Genomic DNA, 22732 nt, shown 5'->3' on the forward strand with positions numbered 1-22732 from the left:
TCCTCCTGATATTTAGTCTAAATTTAGCCCTAGTGCAATATATACATTCAGTTCAGTTCAGTTCAGTCGCTCAGTCGTGTCCAACTCTTTGCGACCCCATGAATCGCAGCACGCCAGGCCTCCCTGTCCATCACCAACTCCCGGAGTTCATTCAAGACTCACGTCCATCAGTGATGCCATCCAGCCATCTCATCCTCTGTCGTCCCCTTCTCCTCCTGCCCCCAATCCCTCCCAGCATCAAAGTCTTTTCCAATGAGTCAACTCTTCGCATGAGGTGGCCAAAGTACTGGAGTTTCAGCTTTAGCATTATTCCTTCCAAAGAAATCCCAGGGTTGATCTCCTTCAGAAAGGACTGGTTGGATCTCCTTGCAGTCCAAGGGACTCTCAAGAGTCTTCTCCAACACCACAGTTCAAAAGCATCAATTCTTCAGCACTCAGCCTTCTTCATAGTCCAACTCTCACATCCATACATGACTACTGGAAAAACCATAGCCTTGACTAGACGGATCTTAGTCAGCAAAGTAATGTCTCTGCTTTTGAATATGCTATCTAGGTTGTTCATACATTCGAAAGTTAATAAAAACTGAGAAAGTAAGGGAAGAATTAGATCATCTGAGTCAAAAGGGAATTACTTTATTTGATCTGACATTTTAAAACTTATCCAATGAAACAAAGACAAAACACAAAAAACAACTCTGAACAAATTTTAAACAAGTGGTTTACATAAATAAACCACCTGTTATTTACTTCTGAGGAAATAATAATAAAAGCTAGATATTTCTTGGGTGTTACTGTGGGAAATACTGTGTGCAGTACTTAACATGCTATTTCACTTAATACTGAGAACAACCCTATGGGCTAAGGATCATTAATTTAAAAGTTACACCGATGAGAAAACTGAGGTTCATAAAGGTTAATAACTTTCTAAGGTCAAAATACTCCAAACTGACAAAACTTACAGATTCATATCCAAATAATCTGACACCAACTGTCAGTCTTAACCAAAAGCATATACTCTTCTTCAGAAATTAAGACTGTAAGAATGTTCAATCTGTGTTTAGAAGAGATAAAGACATAAATGATTAACACTCTTTTTGAGTTCCAGCAGAAAGATAACCTCACTAACTTCTGCAGTCCTATAAATTTTACATTACTGCTTAGTATGTCACTGAATATTATGAGCTATCAGACATTAACTTGTAGAACTTGGTTCAAAAAACATTTTTATATAAAATACTCTTAAGCCTAATCAACTTTTCTAAAATTTTTATATAATTAATATACCCATTATTTGTACAGCCTATCATTTCAGTTTCTCTTTCTGTACCTTTGTTGTGCTGTACATTTCAAGTCGTCTCCACCCTCCCTCTAGCACATTTCCTCTTATTCTGCTAACTCTTACCAGGATTAGACCATTCCAACAGTTTAAGTGTTGAGCGCTCAGGTAGTACACAAGAAAAAAGCATCAGATATTAGCAATTAACAGTAGATATTAAAGTAGCTGGTTATATTAATAGCTGCAATCTAATTAACACCCTGAGGAAAATTCTGAGGGGGGAAAAAAATGCCACCGCAAATAATCTCAGGAAGAGAAATGAAGAACAAACTCTAAGGCATCTCAGGACTTGGAGAAACACTGGTAATACATAGCATCAGAGTATCTTAAAACCAGACCACTATTTCCCCAAACTGAGGGGAAATTAAACGGAGGTGAAATTTTATTTCAGACTCTACTCTTCCATGAAAACTGTACAACTTCAACCAGTTTTATAAATTCCAAGCCTCAAATGACAGTGAATCCAAGAGCCATTCTCCATACACGTCCCATTGTCACACAACACTAGCCTGAAAATAAAAGATGTCACAATACAAAGAACCACATACTCTCTCACGTGCCAGGCCACAGCCAGGCTAAAAATAACTCCAGGGTTCCAGGAGCAAAAGCAAGTCAGATTTAAACAGGAGTAACACTCAAAAAGGCTCTCCAATAATGCCGGGCTAAGGTCGAAAGCAAAGCAGGATTCACCTTAGGAGTCTCCTGGCTGCATCAGAATTAAAAGTCCCTCAGGAAACTGGAGAAAATGGTGCAATAATCTAACAATGCTGAATTATTCCAGATTGTATATGAGCCTCTGGTACTAACTGAAAGACTATTAAGCCAGTTTAATTTTCACCACTGCACACAGCAGGATTATATTATTCAACTTTTCTGGTACATGTTATTTCTGAACATACAATGGAAACAGAGATGAGTGAAATGAGCAAACAGTAAGAGTGACATGGAGAGATATTTTAGGTAAGAGATCATGGTAGCAGCTGCCCTCCTAGAAAATGTACTCCCCAAATTTCCAAATTTTTGAAATTCATGACCAAATTTTACTTCTGCAAATTTCAAGACAGCATTAAAGGTCATACAAACATGAAGCACTCCACAAAGCACACAGAAATGTGCGCCACTGTACTATTATAAACAAAGTCTTCAGTTTATCTAGTTCTGGAATACAAATGAAATCATAAAAATAAAGCAGTAAGAGACATAAAATAAAGTCCAAGTCATTCTTGCATTTATAATTTATTACATAAAAGCTAAGATCACACCAACCTAATCATATTTTTCCCTGTAGGAAAAATTAAAACAGAATTACATTCTAACTAAATGCCTGATGTTAGCTATTTTTTTTTTTTGGTCAAACTTTTGTGTGTTTTGTGATCACAAACATAATTTTCAACCACAGTGTACTATTTAAAAAATCCTTACTGGGGTTAGATACCAACCAGTCTTTAAAGGGTAATTAATGTGACAGTTTAAATTTATCAAAGACAATTTTTGTCCTAGTAATTTTTCAATTTACTTTCATTTTATGGGAGGGAATATTCAACATTCTTTTATTCGACAGCTATTTAGTGAGGACTAAGTGTTAAGCTCTGTTCCAGACACTGGGAACACAACAGTAAACCACATATTCGGGAGTTCATGTGAGTATGTAATGTATGAGGGTAGGGACCAAGTATTACTTTTTACCAAGGTAATGGAATTCAGCCAGGTCTTTCAGTATAATTTGGTAGACCTCCTAAGGAGTGATAAAGAGCTTTTTTCAGAAAAACAAAGCAAACAAAAAAAGACAAATTCACCAATTTTTTTTTTCACTTCTGTGAATTAGCTTGGAGCAAACAGAGACAGTAGAAATGGGTCAACTCTTCACTTGTAAGAAGCAGTTCATTTTAGAACTGCCATCTCATCCAAACTGGTAGTTTCACCTGGAGTTATTTAAAAAAAAAAAAAGAAAAGAAAAGAAAAAGCAAGTAATTACCTGTTAATTACAAATTCTCCAAACTCGTCTCTTAATTTTTCACCTTTTAATTATGTTTTATTATGAAAAAAAAAAAAAAACCTCAAGGCTTCAGCTGAATGATGGCCAAACTGCCAACATTAGCTCTGATGGTGAATTTTCTGAGAGGAGGTTTCAGGTCAAAGGCAACTTCAGCACCAGAACTTAGCATGTGCCTACCACACAGTAGGGGTATATACACTTGGTAAACAAAGTGACCCACAAAAAGTAATCTTCAGGACAAGTTACTATCAAAGCTTTTTAAACACTGTACGAAACAACAGCTTTTCCTTTTTAGAACTTACCAGGGGTTGTTTAAAAATAAAAGAATTCTTTTGCCACAAATATTTCATAATATGTACACCCAAATGACTATGAGCCCCCAAATAAGCAACCTTTTCCAAAATGTTTTTCGGAACTTCCCTTGCAGAATTCTTTGGAATGTTTACCAACCACACAAGAAACTATCCTCATCACTAGCTGCCAAGACCTGCTGTCAGTCTATTCTCTTTTTTCTTTCCCTTCTTTTGGTCTAATCCCTGACTCCCGTTATTGTACCAATAGCCAGAGGACACCCTCTTTTCTCCTGGGATCCACCCACCCGCTGAGAAGCTAGTAAGCCATGAAGCTAGATGGAGCCTAGGGTTTGAATTCATGTAAGTGCACAGAGAGGAAAAAAAATTATATATTAACCACTAATATTTGTATAATGATTGAGTTTACAAAGAGTTCTACTCTACCATTTGTTCAATTTTCAGAACAGTATGAGAGTAACTAGGAAGGTGTTATCATCTCTGTTTTACATAGAAGGAAACTAAGACTCAGAAAGCTCAAACAACTTTCCCAGTGTCACTTCATAAATAAATCATGAAGTTAACACTCATCCTTGTAATGCTTAACACACAGGTCATACGTGGGTAGCCTCACTATTGAGGTAGCTAACAGACAAAGTATCCAACACCATGACTCCAACCTATTATTCAAACTTGAACCATTTTTAACATGATAAAAACAGAGCTGTCCACTTGATTCAAAAATGGAAAGTCAATGTTAAAAGTACCATCAATTGAGGGGGCACTTGGTCTCTGAAACCACAAAATTTCAAAACACAGTTTAAAAAGTCACAGCCTTGAACCTCACACAGGAATGCCATCAAGTCACGGCTTTGCCATCAAACGGCTAGTTAGCGAGTGGCCAGCAGTAGAAACTCTCAACCGTGATAGAACCTGTTCTCTTCCTCTTCCAGAAGCTTACACTCTCTCCTTTTCCACTATTAGTCAGCTAACAGAGCTTACTTGATCCCACCTAAAACAATCTATTTCAAACATCCTCTCATAGCCTTTTTTCCTCTCTTTAAGCATACTCTATTCCATAGATAAACTAGAAATGACACTGAACATAAACATAAGCACATCTAACAATGCGATGATTAAGAGATAAAGCACCTTTTACAACCTGCAAAACTCTGTATGTACTGCTAGTTACTGCACACAGAAACAAAGAGCCATTTCTGAAGTGTGGCCTTACTATTCACAAACCAATGCCTTGTTATCTTTTAAACTACAAACATTTGTACTCAGTTCTTCCAAATTTAATTCCATATTTCCTCAAATAAAATAATTCTATAAACTTGTGGCAATTAGTGCAAAACTTTTAAACACAGTGGACTAGTTAAGAAACTTTTTAATATCAATTTTTGTGAAAGTAAAAGTGTTAGTTGCTCAGTCGTGTCTGACTCTTTGCAACCCCAAAGACTATAGCCTGCCAGGCTCCTCTGTCCATGGAATTCTCCAGGCAAGAATACTGGAGTGGGTTGCCATTCCCTTCTCCAGGGGATCTTTCTGACCCAGGGATCAAACCCTGATCTCCCACACTGCAGGCAGATTCTTAACCATTTGAGCCACCAGCGAAGCCCAATTCTTATGAAACAAGAAAAACTTGTCAAAAAAAACTTTGGAACAATCCGTCTGAACATTAGGATCTCCAAACCCAGGACATCCAAGGATGGTTATGGAAATCTAAAGCCTCTTTTTTAATATTCTGAAGTGCCAAATGGAAAAGCAAGACTTACCTAATATAAAGTTAAAGGGTTTAACTTAAAAAATTCAAACATATCTGCTTTTGTTTGCAATTCTATCAATGAGTTAGCTAGCTGTTAATCAGAAGTGATGAAAAATGGGTATATGTGTGCTACAGTAATAAAATATAATGAAAATAAATATGAAGTAAGAATAATTTATGTATAAGGTCTCTGAAAATCTGGAATCAATGGGGCAAAAAAATGAAACATAGGTCCTCTAGAATTCTTGAGAAATGCCTTACAATATTCAATTTCGTTTGTCAGAAGATCCTAAACAAAGTCATATGTAGAGTGACAAGGTGGCCTCATTTTAGACAGTGATGTCCTTATACTTCCCTTGTAAAATCTCTTTCCCACCTCTTAACATCCTTTGAAGGTCAATGGGCCTATAGTTCTTGTTCTGGTTAGTAGCCTTTAAAATGTCATTAATTAATAATTAAAGAAATAGATCACATCACTTAAGGAATAATCCACCACAAGTGTATGTCTCTGAGCAAATATATTAATCAACAAAATCAAGTCATAATTTTTTCTTAAGCACTTACTATGAGCAAGAGTGTATGTGAGTGTCTTTTAAAAAGAGCTCTGAAAGTCCAAAGATCTCCCCTGATGCACAGCTCATCACATCGCAGGGTTTCCCAAAGCAAAATACAACAAACTCTTTTAAGTCTTTATATTAAGACAGGGTTCTCCAGAGAAACAAAACCAACAGGAAAAAATGTTTTAAGAGATTTATTATGAGGGACTGGCTCACAAGCTTATGGAAGCTGAGAAGTCCCACCATCTGCCTTCTGCAAGCTGGAAGGACAGGAGAGCCAGTGGTGTAATTCAGCCCAAGGGCCTGAGAATCAGGGAAGCTGATGGTATAAATCATGGCCCAAGGGTAGAAGAAGATGAAACGGCACATTTGAGCTGGCACTCAAACAGTGAAGCAGAAAAAAGGGGCAAATTCCTTCTTCCCATTGTCTTCCTCAGGCCCCCGACAGACTGGACAGGGCCCACCTACACCACAGAGAGCGATCTACTCTAAGAAGTCCACCACTTCAAATGCTGATCTTGTCCTCATCCAGTTATACCCTCACCACTATACCCAGAAATACTGTTTAATGTGACACTCCAAGGCCGGTCGACACACAAAATTAACTATCACAGTCTGTACGCAATTTGACACAAATTCTAACACTTTCTCTGAGAGTAAATCACCTATCAAAAGCTATAAGAAGTCCTATTTAATTTTCTGTAGGCAAATCTTCCAAACGTACTTGAATCACAAAATTGTACTCCCTTAACTATTAACCTGGGCCTTCTAAAAGAGCAGCAGCTTATGCCTTACCCATCTGTACATATTTGTTAACCACAAAATCAAGAATGAGCATTAATATACAAACAAATCAATAAATCTGGATAGAACTTACTTAGCACAACCGTAAGTAACATTTACTGCTGTTGCTGCTGCTAAGTCACTTCAGTCGTGTCCAACTGTGTGTGACCCCAGAGAGGGCAGCCCACTAGGTTCCTCTATCCCTGGGATTTTCCAGACAAGAATACTGGAGTGGGTTGCCATTTCCTTCTCCAATGCATGAAAGTGGAAAGTGAAAAGTGAAAGTGAAGTTGCTCAGTCGTGCCCGACTCTTAGTGACCCCATGGACTGCAGCCTACCAGGCTCCTTAGTCCATGGGATTTCCCAGGCAAGAGTACTGGAGTGGGGTGCCATTATGCCCCATATTTACACACAACCCAAACAACTATTAAGTTTAAATAACTACTATTTTTATTCACTATTTTTAAAAGCATGCATGTCAACAGACTGCTGATTGGTTCTCATGCAAAGATAACCTCCAGAGTATGCCATAGCACTGGACCAAATTCAGCACACTGTTCTACATCTTCTATACCTTTCAGTTCAGTTCAATTCAGTCGCTCAGTCGTGTCAGACTCTTTGCGACTCCATGAATCGCAGCACGCGAGGCCTCCCTGTCCATCACCAACTCCCGGAGTTCACTCAGACTCACGCCCATTGAGTCAGTGATGCCATCCAGCCATCTCATCCTCGGTCGTTCCCTTCTCCTCCTGCCCCCAATCCCTCCCAGCATCAGAGTCTTTTCCAATAAGTCAACTCTTCATATGAGGTGGCCAAAGTACTGGAGTTTTCAGCTTTAGCATCAGTCCTTCGAATGAACACCCAGGACTGGTCTCCTTTAGAATGGACTGGTTGGATCTCCTTGCAGTCCAAGGGACTCTCAAGAGTCTTCTCCAACACCACAGTTTAAAAGCATCAATTCTTCGGCGCTCAGCTTTCTTCACAGTCCAATTCTCACATCCCTACATGACCACTGGAAAACCATAGCCTTGACCAGACAGACCTTTGTTGGCAAAGTAATATCTCTGCTTTTGAATATGCTATCTAGGTTGGTCATAACTTTCCTTCCAAGGAGTAAGCATCTTTTATTTTCATGGCTGCAATCACCATCTGCAGTGATTTTGGAGTAACTACTCACTTACCCATGCCCTAAGTCTGATATGTTGAAATTCACTCCTATTTTAGTGCTAACAATGCAGGTAGACAAACGAAATGGGAGTTCAATTCCTGGTTAGGGAAGATCCCCTGGAGGAGGGCATGGCAACCCAGTCCAGGATTCTTGCCTGGAGAATCCCCACGGACAGAGGATCCTGATGGGCTACAGTCCCTGAGGTCACAGAGTCGGACATGACTGAAGCGACTTAGCACGCACACAGAGGATAAGTAAGTGAGCTTTAAACAAACAATTTTCAAGTATAGTATTTACAAATTATTGGACAAATGTTATAGGAGGAACATTAAAATTAAGAAGTCCTGAAAAAAAGTTAAATGGACATCAAGAGAAAAAAAAAAATCCTCTCATCCATATATGGAAATGCAAAGGACACAAATACACAAACATAGCTAGCGAGTCTTCTAACTACTTCAACAGTATTTAGAATGAAAACAAAACAAAGTCAAAAAACTTAAATTGAGAACTATGTTAATAACTTCTCTTTACATTAAAAAAGAAAAAACAGCACGATGATCCACTGGGGCTCTACTTTCAATTCACACTAATCTATCATATCTCACAGGTTTCTGAGCTCAGTGTATACAAATGAATTTGCTCAACTGGAGAGAATTTTCCTTTCAGCTTAACTTAATGTAGCCCTTAACTGAACACTTGCATGGTTTCTCACTTCTGCAAAGGTTCAAAGCCCTAGTCTGACAAAACGCAAAAGTGAAAAGTTTCACAAGAATGTTTATTCTCATTTGATACGAATGCTGCATCAAGTAGCCATATTTTTCACATCCCCACCTCAGTTTAAAAAAAAACAACCAAACTAAAAACAGTGTACTGATGATTATGAGCTACAAAAAAAAAGATTAATGATGCATTCCACACTGAGCCACAGAAACAACAAACAATTTGGAATGAGTTCCTAGGTGTGATTACTGACTCAACCAGTTGTATAATTTTTAAGCAAGCTATTTTAATTCTCAACCTCAGTCTTCTTATCTGGCTAATGGGGCTATCACCCGCCCCAATGTTGTGATGTGAAAGAACTAAGCAGACTATATGATTCACCACTTTCTGGGCACAGTATACACTCACTGAACAGAGCTCATCATTATACATTCTGAGATCTCACATAAAACAAATCACAGCCCCCAAACACGCTGATGTCTAAGTTAACACTACGAGAAGCACTAAGAAGAAATCTCACACCACAATTTTAGTAAATCAATACTGAGTATCATTTTATATCCAAAATATTTCAAAACAGGACTATTTCTGAATGTGGTCCAAAAAAAGCTAAGGTCAAGCAAAAAAGTCTTTCTCAAGTAATAATAATTTTCAGCTTATCTACTACAATATTCAGACAAAGCAGCAGTATGTTTTAAAATCTATGAAGAGAGCTGAAAATTACTCATAGGGAGCAACATGGTCAGAGGTCTGTACCTAGTCAGGAGATGGGATTCCAGTTTCACCTCTGCCACCAATAATTATTTGGCCTTGGACAAGTCTCTGGGCTTCAGTTTTCTAATCTATAAAATGATTACTCACAGACATAGATAAGATCCAAGTAGTATTTAATCTGGGCCTTACTTTGGAGAAACAATCCAGGGTAGTTATTAACAATGGACTCAGCAGAGATAGCCAAGGTTGGAACCCTGGCTCTGACTCTTAAAAGCTAAGTGCAGCACACACACGTACGTGTACACATACACACACACCTAAAGCACATCTAACTACGCACACACACACACACACACATAACTAAAGCACCTCTAACTACAATGACTGACTTACTATTGAAAATATCTCACTGAAACATGAAATTATTTTAAAACAGGGAAGCTTAGGGGAATTCCCGGGTGGCCTCGGGGTTAGGATTTCAGGCTTTCACTGCCCATGGCCCAGGTTCAATCCCAAGTCAGAGAACTGAGATCCTACAAGCCATGTAGCATAGCCAAAAAATAATTTAAACAATAAAACACAGATGCTTAGAAAATTCAGTCCTCCCCATTTTACTAGAAGCACAGAGTTCATGTGAAAGCATTACAACTCTTCAATGGCTGCTAACCTAAGCCAAATCTAATCAAAAGATCATCTCATAAAATACTGTATATTATCAACAGCACTGAAAAATTATAAGGCTAATCTTTCCCACAAAATATCACACTAAAGGTAAAAATAAAACTTCTGATACTTATCTTTTTTTTCCAAACCTAATACTGCTAATGACAACAGAAGCTTATGATGTACCATAATCTCTGGAAATAAAATTAACTACTGGAGTGAAAAAAAAAAAATCTATGGGATACAGAAATACAAAATGAACTACAAACTACTAGAAATAAGTAGTTCATGAGCTAAAATCAACCAATAAGGATTGACCAGGCACATCATATGCCAGGCTCTGCACACATTATCAAGTACAAATACCGAAGTATGAAGTTCCTCAGAGTCAATAAAGTAGGACAGCTCCTCTAATACCATGTTTTCACACAACAAAAGCCACTCATCTACACACATTTCTATCAGTCCAAGTAGGAATACTTCCCACTGCCCATTAAAATTTCTTCCTATCCTTAGTTCAGCCCACAGAGATGCCCAAACTAGTCCCTGACAGCTGACACTGGAATTCTCACAGGACTTCAAGTGAGTAGCTTCTAAGACATTTCCTCAAATCCACAAGCCTCAGAATTTATCTTCAATGACACCCAAGAGCATACACCACAACACCTAACTGTGAGGTCAAGTACCTAGTTACATCAATTGTGTTCTTCCCCTAAAAGTAGTGCGACAGAAGGCAAACTCTGCTTCTTCAAAAAGTCTACTTTTTGCAATGGACATCAGACAACAGATAAGGGAAACTGGCTCGTCACACTTGCCCTACTTCCATTTCAGGACCAAGGAGGAGGAGGGGGGGGGACCACACAAAACTGTTCCACTGAAAGTACCAAGGGTGCCTTATGCAAATCAAGAGGACAGATGCTAAACTCAACTTTCTGATTCCCACGATTTCAGCGAAAGGTGAGGGGTGTGCGATAGGGCGTTAATGTAACCGGGCTACCCAAGTGTCCCCTTAGACAAAGAGGTCCTCTTCACCAAGTAGTCAAGGTGGGGGGTGGGAAACCAGCCAGACTGGCCGAGTGACAAACCCAGGATGCTGACCGAGTTGGGAAGCGGAGGGCCCCGGAGGCCAGGGACACGAGAAGGGAGACCCCTCGGGCAAACCGTGGGGGAACAGGAACCAGCACGAACGCAGAGAGACCGACGCTGCCACAGGGCAACGCGCAAGGGGACGCCACGAAGGGAGCGGCGAGTCAGGAGGCAGCGACAGCAGGAGGGAGACCAGTGCCAGGGGCGACGGGCGAGTGGCAACCGCGAAACCAGAGGCGCAGGCAAGCCGGAGGTGCTGGGACTGTTGAGTCAGCACCGCTCCTATTCAAGGGGCACTTGTAGGATCCCCGCTGCTGCTCGGCCCCTGGGGCCCGCTACCAAAGGTCGGGCCCGCCAGCGGCTGAAATGATGTTATCTGACCGGCCAGCGCCGGCCCCTTCCCCATTTCACAGGTAAACACTGGCCGCCGTCGCCGCTTACCTCTGTTAACATTATTACACCCCGGGGAAGTGAGCTCCTCCCTAGCCTCGCCGCATGGCAACAGCCGTAGCAGCAGCGAAAACTGCCTGAGCCGCCGCCAACGGCGGCAACAGCTCCTTCAGTCCTCTCCCGGGCGGCGGCTTTACTCGGCTTCGCTGGCTTCCCCCCTGCCCGGCTGCTCGCGACGGACGCGCCGCCATCTTGGAAGAGCGACGTCCGCGTCTCCCTGCGACGTGCGCTCCCATTGGCGGGCGCAGGGGCCGCCGGCGTCTCGTGACTGTCGCCATAGCGCCGGCGCGCGGGGAAACGGAGGCGGGCGGCCGGAGACCAGCTCAGCGCTAGTGGCCAGGGCCCCGGGGTTGGGCGCAGTGGCTGAGTTGGGGCCGCCGGGAGGGCAGACAGGCCCCAGCGCGGGGCCAGCCCGGGAGCGGGCGCGAGCGCTCGAGGCGACCGCTTATCTTCGTCCGCACGCCGGGGTCGGTCGGCCCTGGGGTGGAGCGGCAGAGGCTGAGGCTTCGACGGATGGCGCGGCGGACCTCGCGCGTCTCGGGGATAAGGAGGCAGAGGTCCAGGAGAAAAACTTCCTTCTCGCATTTCCCTGGCCCTGCGGCGACCTAAGAGCAGCCGGGGGATGTTCTTTCTCCACTGTCTGTGTCTTAAATATGATCTGAAACTGCTCCCTGCTCTGTCCCTCTCCTTCTAAACTTTGCCAGAAAGTTTCCTTTGTCCTTAACAGTCCTCAGCGAGTTCTCTACTGGGGTGCGCGACGGGTAGTAGAAGCTCTACAGGCATATCAGCTTTACCCATATCGTAGCAGTTAGACTGTCGCTGATTCGACGATTGGCCAGCACCTGTATAACAATGAGGGCTTGGTTTTGCCCCTCATGAGAAATCTCTAAAGAAATCAAGGCCAGTTTTCCTTTTTAACTGAGGTCTGTACAGCTCTACTGGCTTCTTGATGCAATCAATGTGTGTTTGTGTGAATATCATAGCAAATTTCAGCGGGTATCATTGTAAATAGTCATGACTTGAATGGGACAGAGCTCTGGAACCCAGCATGCATAGAAGCCCCGAGACAGACACCGCTCTAAAGCTGCAACTAGATGACTTACGATGTATGAAACAAAGCAGTCACTTCTACCTGAATTGTAATGAAAGTAGTTTACCTGAATCTGCTCTCTATAAAGTGTGTTGCCCTGTTGTAAGAAACCAGTTTCCAAGGAAATTGACAAGTTTTCAAATTTGACATGCAGAATCCTTCCATCTCTTTTAAGGGGATACGAAGGCGTTTCAGAAAACTAAGACCAGTAGAAGTTCCTCTCTACTGGAGTCCCCCGTCCCTCTTCCCTAACGGTAGTACTATTGTGTGAAATGAAATTTACTTAATACATTACTCTTAAATTCTCAAGGCGTTACAGACCTTGTGTTACCTCTTGTCCTCATCAAGGAAACAGGATGGTTCATTTTGGTAGTCAGAAATTCAAGATAAATCCTGATTTTACTCAATTCAACTAATTGAGGCAAGTAATTTTGTGTTGCTTTGATCTACATCTGGTACATAATTTCCATATTAAGGGGCCAGCAAAATTACGACCTCTGCAACAGAATAAAATGTGTTACTGATATTGACAGTATAACCCATGAATAGGAAATAAGATTGGAAAATACTATCTGGCCCAAGATACTAAGGGAAATGAAGAGATACTAGAGACAAGAACCTGGAAAAAGACAACTGTTCCAGTGTATAAATAAAACAGGAGGCTCATTAATATTTAAGATACCAACTAGTAAATTAAAACTGTAATTTAGGTGTCTGCCCTGAGTAATTTTGTTTCACATATTTTTCCCATCAGAAGCAAAGCATTTTCACGTGTTTTAAAGGTGGTAAATTAAGTGTAGACACAACTTGAGGTTTGTACCAACCTGTAATATGACATGGGTATACTTTTAACGTTTAGGAGTTTGTAGACCAAAGAGTAAGTCAAAATCATTAACTCCAAGTTTTCTTACCCAGAGTTCTTTCTGTGACCTAAAAAAGCCCTTGTGCTATCTAGTCTCCCCAGTCCCACCCCACATCCACCTCTCTGACTTCATTTCTACTAAGCATTGCTCCTGTAAGCATGGTATCCTTCTAGCCCTGGGGCCTTTGCACTGACATTTATCTGGAAGCATCTTTCCACCAGATACCCGCATGGCTAGATCTCTCACTTCTGTTCCATCTCTGCTCAAATGTCATTTTTTTCTAAGGAAGACTGCATTTAAAATGTTACCCCTCCCCCCAGCATCCTCCTAAAAGACCCTGAGAGGACAAGGCGTAATTAAAACTGAATTTTTAAAAAATCCCTGGTGTTGAATTTTTTTTTAATTGACCATTGTGTTTTCTTATCTTCATGTTAGTCGGGGAATTACTTTTACTGTCAATAGAATGCTGGAGAGAAGTTTATGACAGAATTGTAAGCTGAGCCTTTCCCTTAACCTTGTGTAACTGCTGATATTTTCAATGGCAGTAATAGGGGGGATAAAAAGATAAAATATGTTAAAAAAATTTTTTTTCCTTAGGTATATGTACCTTAAGCATGAGTTAAAAGTTATTTTGTTAGCAAGGGAAGCAACATTTCAGAGACTTATGGAAGTTGGGAAAGAGAATGCTTACAGAAGCAGCTAGCTTTTAAAAAAAAAAAAAAGTAAACCTCCAATTTGGCACAAATTGCAGTTTCATTCCATGTGGTCTTAAAAACATCCTATCACTTGTAAAGGAAACTTGGGACAGGCTGACCTAAGATGCCAGGTTTTTTGGCTATCAATCAGAAATTTAAAACAAAACAAAACAATCCATCTTAAGAAACATGATAAGGATACATCTGTGGTTGTTACTGCAAAAGGTTTAATTCCTCAGCAGCCAGTTTGTCCAGTTAACACAGGATGACGAAAAGGTCAGAGGCACAAATCAAGTGTGTGATGCTTTTAAATAGGGCATTGCTGGTGATTTCTAAACCTTGGAGCAACAATTCAGAATATCTAGTTTGTCTTTTTAATTTTAAAGCAAAGAAAAAAATTATTCTACATATTCAGGTTGTCACATATTGGCTGTAATCCTTTCTGAGAAACTGGGAAAGTGTAATGTCAATCTCCCAAGCAAATTCCATCTATCGAACAGTTGGCGCATTTAATCCTTTGGTTTCTTAAGCCATTTTACTAGCTACAGTTTATTCATGAGGCAGTGTCATCAGTGTCACCTATCACCTCTACTGAACATTAAATAGTACCATATGTTCATTAGTAAGGTCCAGTATGAGAGTCAGTGTATCAGTATTGAAATAATACATTGCCAACAGAAGAAACACATTATAAAACAGACAACAGCAGGATATCCTGATTCTTTTTTACAGCTTTAATACGACACCAATAAGACAGAAATTTCAAAGTATTTAAGAGTGATCTGAAGTCTAGCTTAAAATAGCTCAGTATGTGCTTTTTCCTTAAAACAGTGTGTTTTGAAGAAATACTGAGGCAACTCAAGACTAAGAGGCAGATATAATATGGAGTTTCTCTAACATCAGATAGAGCCATAAAATAATAATATTCACAAATATCTTCAATAATAGCTCCACAACGGTACCAAGGTCGTCAAAGAAAGGACATTATGAATATGTAGAGGTCTGTAGTGTACTTCAGAGGTTTTGCTAGGTCACTGACAACCTCACTCAGTAATTTTTAAAACAGATGTTTGTACACCATAAAAATTAGGCCTTGAGCACTTTTCAAAGAGTTATTTCTCAGTTGTTGATACTGTCTTTCAGTGTATGGGCCAGGTGCTGAGAGTGGCATTTCACATACATTTAACAGCTGAAAATGACTATCCCAGTTGATCTTAATAACCTCCAAGCGGTGAGGTTTAGTAACTTAACTTAGATCACCTATCAGGAATACATGCAATCAGCATGATCCTGATGTTGACCTCAATCACCACCTCCTCTTTGAGTATGTTGTTCAGTCCCTAACTCATGTCCCAGTCTTTGCAACCCCATGGATTGCAGGACACCAGCCCCGCCCCCAACCCCCACCCCTGTCCTCCACTATCTCCCAGTTTGCTCAAATTCATATCCATTGAGTCGGTGATGCTTTCTAACCACCTTATCCTATGCTGCCCCTTTCTCCTTTTGCCTTCAAATCTTTCCCAGCATGAGAGCCTTTTCCAATGAGTCGGCTCTTCACATCAGGTGGTCAAAGTATTGGAGCTTAATCATCAGTCCTTCCAATGAATATTCAGGACTGATTTCCTTTAGGATTGACTGGTTTGATCTCCTTGCAGTCCAAGGGACTCTCAAGAGTCTTCTTGAACACCACAATTCAAAAGCATCAATTCTTCGGCACTCAGCTTCTTCATGGTTCAACTCTCACATCCATACATGACTATTGGAAAAACCATAGCTTTGACTTTGTTGACAAAGTGATGTCTCTGCTTTTTAATATGCTGTCTAGGTTTTTCATAGCTTTTCTTCCAAGGAGCAAGTGTCTTTTCATTTCATGGCTGCTGTCACCATCTGAGTGATATTGGAGCTCAAGAAAATAAAATCTGTCACGACTTCCACGTTTCCCCCTTCTATTTGCAATGAAGTCATAGGACCAGATGCCATAATCTTAGTTTTTTGCATGTTGAGTTTTAAGCCAGCTTTTTCACTGGCTCTTTCACCTTCATCCAGAGGCTCTTTAGTTCCCCTTTGCTTTCTGACATTAGAGTAGTATCATCTGCATATCTGAGGTTGTTGATATTTCTCCTGGCAATCTTTATTCCAGCCTGTGCTTCATCCATCCCAGCATTTCGCATGATGTACTCTGCATAGAAGTTAAGCAGGGTGGCAATATATAGCCTTGATGTACTCCTTTCCCAACTTGAAACCAGTCTGTTTTTCCATGTCTGGTTCCAACTGTTGCTTCTTGACCTGCATAACAGGTTTCTCAGGAGGCAGGTAAGGTGGTCTGGCACTCCCATCTCTGTAAGAATTTTCCAGTTTATTGTAATCCACACAGTCAAAGGCTTTAGCGTAGTCGAAGTAGATTTTTTCTGGAGCTCCCTTGCTTTCTCCGTGATCCAGTGAATGTTGGCAATTTGACCTCTGGTTCCTCTGCCTCTTTGAAACCCAGCTTGTACATCTGGAAGTTCTCAGTTCACATATTGCTGAAGCCTAGCTTGAAGGATATTTGATCATAAACTTGGAAGTATGTGAAATGAGCACAATTGTACAGGAGACTGAACATTCTTTGGCATTGCTTTTCTTAGGGACTGGTATGAAACTGATGTTTTTCAATCCCATGGCCATTGCTGAGTTTTCCAAATTTGCCGACATGTTGAGTACAGCACTTTGACAGCATCATCTTTTAGGATTTTAAATAGCTCAGCTGGAATTCTGTCACCTCCACTAGCTTTGTTCATACTAATGCTTCTTGAGACCCACTTGTCTTCCCACTCTAGGATATCTGGCTCTAGATAAGTGACCACACCATTATAGTTATCCAGGTCATTAAGACCTTTTTGTATAGGTCTGTATATTCTTGCCACTTCTTTTTAATCTCTTCTGGCTTGTGTTAGGTCCTTAAGCTTTCTGTCCTTTATCATGCCTATACTTCCATGAACTGTTCCCTTGGTATCTCCAGATTTCTTGAAGAGATCTCTGATCTTTCCCATTCTATTGTTTTCCTGTATTTCTTTGCCTTGTTCATTGAAGAAGACCTTCTTTGAGTATAGATCTACATAAATTATTTCAAACTGCTTTGCATAAGACACTTGCTTCCTCCGTTTTTTATTGATTCAATCATTTGTTTGTATGAGTATGTACTCACAGATATTTATTTTATACTTTGGGATAAATCCAATACTGTCTTAATTGTTTGCTCAAACTGTCTAAGCTTTGGCCATTGGGAGTTCTTTCATTTGTCCTATGTCCTTTTAATATAATCCCATCAGTGTAGGATTTTTTTTTGTTCTTGTTTTTAAATACTTCCTTAATTTCTCATATAAGATTCTCCAGGCTCATCATACCTCAATTCTAGAATCAGTCATTTCTCTAAGGAAAACTGGTTCCTTTTTTGGAGAATCATATTAGAAACCAAGATCTGTTCTTGGTTTCTGGAAACAAATCTAGAAGCTAGAGGTATTCTTTTCTACTCATGGTGTCCTTTCTTTTCAGCTCTTGTGGCTATGAAAGCAAGGAAATGTATGCATGTGTATTAAGCCATAGATATACATCCATTATATGTATTTCTGTTTAGAACCATGTAAAGTAATGCTCAAAATTCTCAAAGCCAGGCTTCAGCAATATGTGAACTGTGAATTCTAGATGTTCAAGCTGTTGTTAGAAAAGGCAGAGGAACTAGAGATCAAATTGCCAACATCCGCTGGATCATGGAGAAAGCAAGAGAGTTACAGAAAAACATCTATTTCTGCTTTATTGACTATGCCAAAGCCTTTGACTGTGTGGATCACGAAAAACTGTGGAAAATTCTTCCAGAGATGGGAATACCAGACCACCTGACCTGCTTCTTGAGAAACCTATATGCAGGTCAGGAAGCAACAGTTAGAACTGGACATGGAACAACAGACTGGTTCCAAATAGGAAAAGGAGTGTGGCAAGGCTGTATATTGTCACCCTGCTTATTTAACTTCTATGCAGAGTACATCATGAGAAACGCTGGACTGGAAGAAACACAAGCTGGAATCAAGATTGCTGGGAGAAATAGCAATAACCTCAGATATGCAGATGACACCACCCTTATGGCAGAAAGTGAAGAGGAACTAAAAAGCCTCTTGATGAAAGTGAAAGAGGAGAGTGAAAAATTTCGCTTAAAGCTCAACATTCAGAAAACGAAGATCATGGCATCTGGTCACATCACTTCATGGGAAATAGATGGGGAAACAGTGGAAATAGTGTCAGACTTTATTTTTGAGGGCTCCAAAATAACTGCAGATGGTGATTGCAGCCACAAAATTAAAAGACGCTTACTCCTTGGAAGGAAAGTTATGACCAACCTAGATAGCATATTCAAAAGCAAAGGCATTACTTTGCAAACAAAGGTCCATCTAGTCAAGGCTATGGTTTTTCCAGTGGTCATGTATGGATGTGAGAGTTGGACTGTGAAGAAGGCTGAGCGCTGAAGAATTGATGCTTTTGAACCGTGGTATTGGAAAAGAACCTTGAGAGTCCCTTGGACTGCAAGGAGATCCAACCAATCCATCCTAAAGGAGATCAGCCCTGGGTGTTCTTCGGAAGGACTGATGCTAAAGCTGAAACTCCAATACTTTGGCCACCTCATGCGAAGAGTTGACTCATTGGAAAAGACTCTGATGCTGGAAGGGATTGGGGATAGGAGGAAAAGGTGACAACAGAGGATGAGATGGCTGGATGGCATCACCGACTCGATGGACATGAGTTTGGGTGAACTCTGGGAGTTGGCGATGGACAGGGAGGCCTGGCATGCTGCGATTCATGGGGTCGCAAAGAGTCGGACACGACTGAGCCACTGAACTGAACTGATTCCCATAGTAAACTAAGCATGAATTCATAGGAATGTCTCCAACTCTAACCCATTACCAAATGGATGATTCTAGCCTGTTTTCTTTGCTTATCTATAAATTTTTACTCCAACAGTGAGAAACCCGATTCCTATTATCAGCCACCCATTTCAATTGTAAATTTCAGTATGCATGTATAGCAGTATCAGAATCATTAGCCATAACCCCTTGTGAAACTGAGTACAGTGTCTAGGTGCAGTTTCTTTTATCTTTAGTCTTACAAGCTTCAGTCATTTCCATAGTTGCTTAGTTCAGCACCTTTTCCTCCACCCCCTTCAGTGAGGTCATTTAGAGTCTCTTTTTGCAGTCTACTTTCTTTCTTGAAATTCTCCCAACCTCCTCATTAATTTGAATTTTTAAGTTTGCACACCTTAAGTTTCTCTGTGCTTTGTGCTGACTTTTGACAAATGTATAATATCATATCATAGAGAATAGTTTCACAGCCCTAAACATAAAGAGAAATGCATAGTGAAATTACTTTTACACTTTATATTTTTTCAGACCCAAACAACTAATGATTTTATAAAAGAAACTTCACTTGGATATAGATAGAGATATCTATCTATCTATCCATATGTGCAGCATGCCAGGGTTCCCTGTCCTTCACTATCTCCTGGAATTTGCTCAAATTCATGTCCATTGAGTCAGTGATGCTATCTAACCATCACAGCCTCTGCCGATTCTTGGGGTCACAAAGAGTCGGACACAACTGAGCCACTGAACTGAACTGATTCCCATAGTAAACTAAGCATGAATTCATAGGAATGTCTCCAACTCTAACCCATTACCAAATGGATGATTCTAGCCTGCTTTTGCCTTCAATCTTTCCCAGCATCAAGATCTTTTCCAACAAATCAGCTATTTTAAAACTAAAGTTAGTTAACTTTAAAAACTAAAATTTTTCAATGATCTTGTCCCTAATTTCTTTTGTGAATCCTAAGAATAGTGATTGACATTTGACCTCCTGTATCTGCCTTCAGGCAGAGGAGGAAATGAGAAGAGGAATCAGTACTCATAGGCAGAACCAAATATATCTACTTATTTAAGGCTTACCTCAGCTAGTTCCATTTTTACAGAGTAAGGGCAAAATCAAAGACTGCATTTATATTGCTTCCTAATTTACTAGCTTAACAACAAAGGTAAAAAATAAAATTATTCTAAGACTCACTAGTGTTTTTAAAAGGTAACATATTACATTATTTAGCACAAAGTTAATAAGACCTACCTTCACCCTTGCATATATGGTGATCTTTCTATTTCAAATAAAACATTTAAGTTTGAAAATAACTGTAATAGTTTTGGGGTGTTTTTGTTGTTTAGTCACTGTGTGTATGTGTGCTTAGTCGCTCAGTCGTGTCTGACTCTTTGTGACCCTATGGACTGTAGGATGCCAGGCTCCTCTGTCCACGGGAATTCTCCAGGCAAGAATACTGGAGTGGGTTTCCATGCCCTCCTCCAAGGAATCTTCCCAACCCAGGGATCAAACCCAGGTCTCCCACATTGCAGGCTGAATCTTTACCATCTGAGCCACAAGGAAGCGCTCACTAAGGCGTATCCAACTGTTTTGCTACTCCACGGACTGTAGCCTGCTAGGCTCCTCTGTTCATGGGATTTCCCAGGCAAGAATCCTGGAATGGGTTGCCATTCCTTCTCCAGGGGATCTTCCCATCCCAGGTACCAAGCCTGATCTCCGGCATTGGCAGGCAGGTTCTTTACCATCTGAGCCACCAATGAAGCCTTAAGTATGTAGATGTGCATACAACTGAATGGGATTAGACACATGCCACATAATATCGTCAGTGGAATGAGAATAGATGCCTGAAAAGATTTGCACTGTGGTCCCGTCTTCGCTATTCATGACGCTTAGTCATGTCTGACTCTTTGCAACCCCATGGACTGCAACACACCAGGCCTCCCTGTCCATCACCAACTCCCAGAGTTTACTCAAATTCATGTCCATTGAATCAGTGATGCCAAGCAACCATCTCATCCTCCGTCATCCCCTTCTCCTCCCCTCTTCAATCTTTCCCAGCATCAGGGTCTTTTCCAGTGAGTCAGTTCTTCAAATCAGGTGGCCAAAGTATTGGAGTTTCAGCTTTAGCATCAGTCCTTCCGAAGAACACCCAGGAGTGATCTCCTTTAGAATGGACTGGTTGGATCTCCTTGCAGTCCAAGGGACTTTCAAGAGTCTTCTCCAACACCACAGTTCAAAAGCATCAATTTTTCGGCCCTCAGCTTTCTTTGTAGCCCAACTTTCACATCCATACGTGACTACTGGAAAACCATAGCCTTCACTAGATGAACCTTTGCTGACAAAGTAATGTCTCTGCTTTTGAATATGCTATCTAGGTTGGTCATAACTTTCCTTCGAAGGAGTAAGCGTCTTTTAATTTCATGGCTACAGTCACGATCTGCAGTGATTTTGGAGCTTCCCGAAATAAAGTCAGCCACTGTTTCCACTGTTTCACCCATCTATTTGCCATAAGGTGATGGAACCGTATGCCATGATCTTCGTTTTCTGAATGTTGAGCTTTAAGCCAACTTTTTCACTCTCCTCTTTCACTTTCATCAAGAGGCTCTTTAGTTCTTCACTTTTTGCCATAGGATGGTGCCATCTGCCTATCTGAAGTTAATGACATTTCTCCTGGAAATCTTGATTCCAGCTTGTGCTTTATCCAGCTCAGCGTTTCTCAGATGTTCTCTGCATATAAGTTAAATAAGCAGGGTGACAATATACAGCCTTGATGTACTCCTTTTCCTATTTGGAACCAGTTTGTTGTTCCATATCTGGTTCTAACTGTTCCTTCTTGACCTCCATCCAGATTTCTCAAGAGGGAGGTAAGGTGGTCTGATAATCCTATCTCTTTCAGAATTTTCCACCGTTTGTCGAGATTCACACTGTCAAAGGCTTTGGTGTAGTCAATGAAGCAGAAATAGATGTTTTTCTGGAATTCTCTTGCCTTATTTGTGATCCAATGGATGTTGGCAATTTGATCTCTGGTTCCTCTATCTTTTCTAAATCTAGTTTGAACATCTGGAAGTTCATGGTTCACGTATTGTTGAAGCCTGACTTGGAGAATTTTGAGCATTACTTTGCTACTGTGTAAGATGAGTGCAATTGTGCAGTAGTTTGAGCATTCTTTAGCATTGCCTTTCTTTGGGATTGGAATGAAAACTGACCTTTTCCAGTCCTGTGGTCATTGCTGAGTTTTCCCAGTTTTGCTGACATATTGAGTGCAGCACTTTCACAGCATCATCTTTTAGGATTTGAAATAGCTCAACTGGAAATCCATCACCTCCCCTAGCTTTGTTTGTAGTGATGCTTCCTAAGGCCCTCTTTACTTCACATTCCAGGATGTCTGGCTCTAGGTGAGTGATCACACCATCGTGATTGTCTGGGTCATGAAGATCATTTTTGTACTGTTCTTCCGTGTATTCTTGCCACCTCTTCTTAATATCTTTTGCTTCTGTTAGGTCCATACAATTTCTGTATTTTATTGTGCCCATCTTTGCATGAAATGCTCTCTTGGTATCTCTAGTTTTCTTGAAGAGAACTCTGGTCTTTCCCATTCTATTGTTTTCCTCTTTCTTTGCATTGATCACTGAGGAAGGCTTTCTTATCTCTCCTTGCTATCGTTTG

The 22732-nt window shown here is 40.6% G+C and overlaps 1 protein-coding gene across 1 annotated transcript in view; it reads right to left on the bottom strand.

Annotated features, from left to right (window-relative positions):
• Positions 1–11733, bottom strand: part of SNX13 (sorting nexin 13) — a 147971-nt gene extending 136238 nt beyond the window's left edge. Inside the window, exon 1 of the mRNA XM_027968500.3 lies at positions 11523–11733. Coding sequence (XP_027824301.1) covers positions 11523–11534 — 12 coding nt within the window. The 5' untranslated portion in view covers positions 11535–11733. The remainder of the gene's footprint in view (positions 1–11522) is intronic.
• Between the last annotated feature and the right edge of the window lie 10999 nt (positions 11734–22732).

This window comes from Ovis aries, chromosome 4 (assembly GCF_016772045.2).
Source record: "Ovis aries strain OAR_USU_Benz2616 breed Rambouillet chromosome 4, ARS-UI_Ramb_v3.0, whole genome shotgun sequence".
NCBI lineage: Eukaryota > Metazoa > Chordata > Mammalia > Artiodactyla > Bovidae > Ovis > Ovis aries.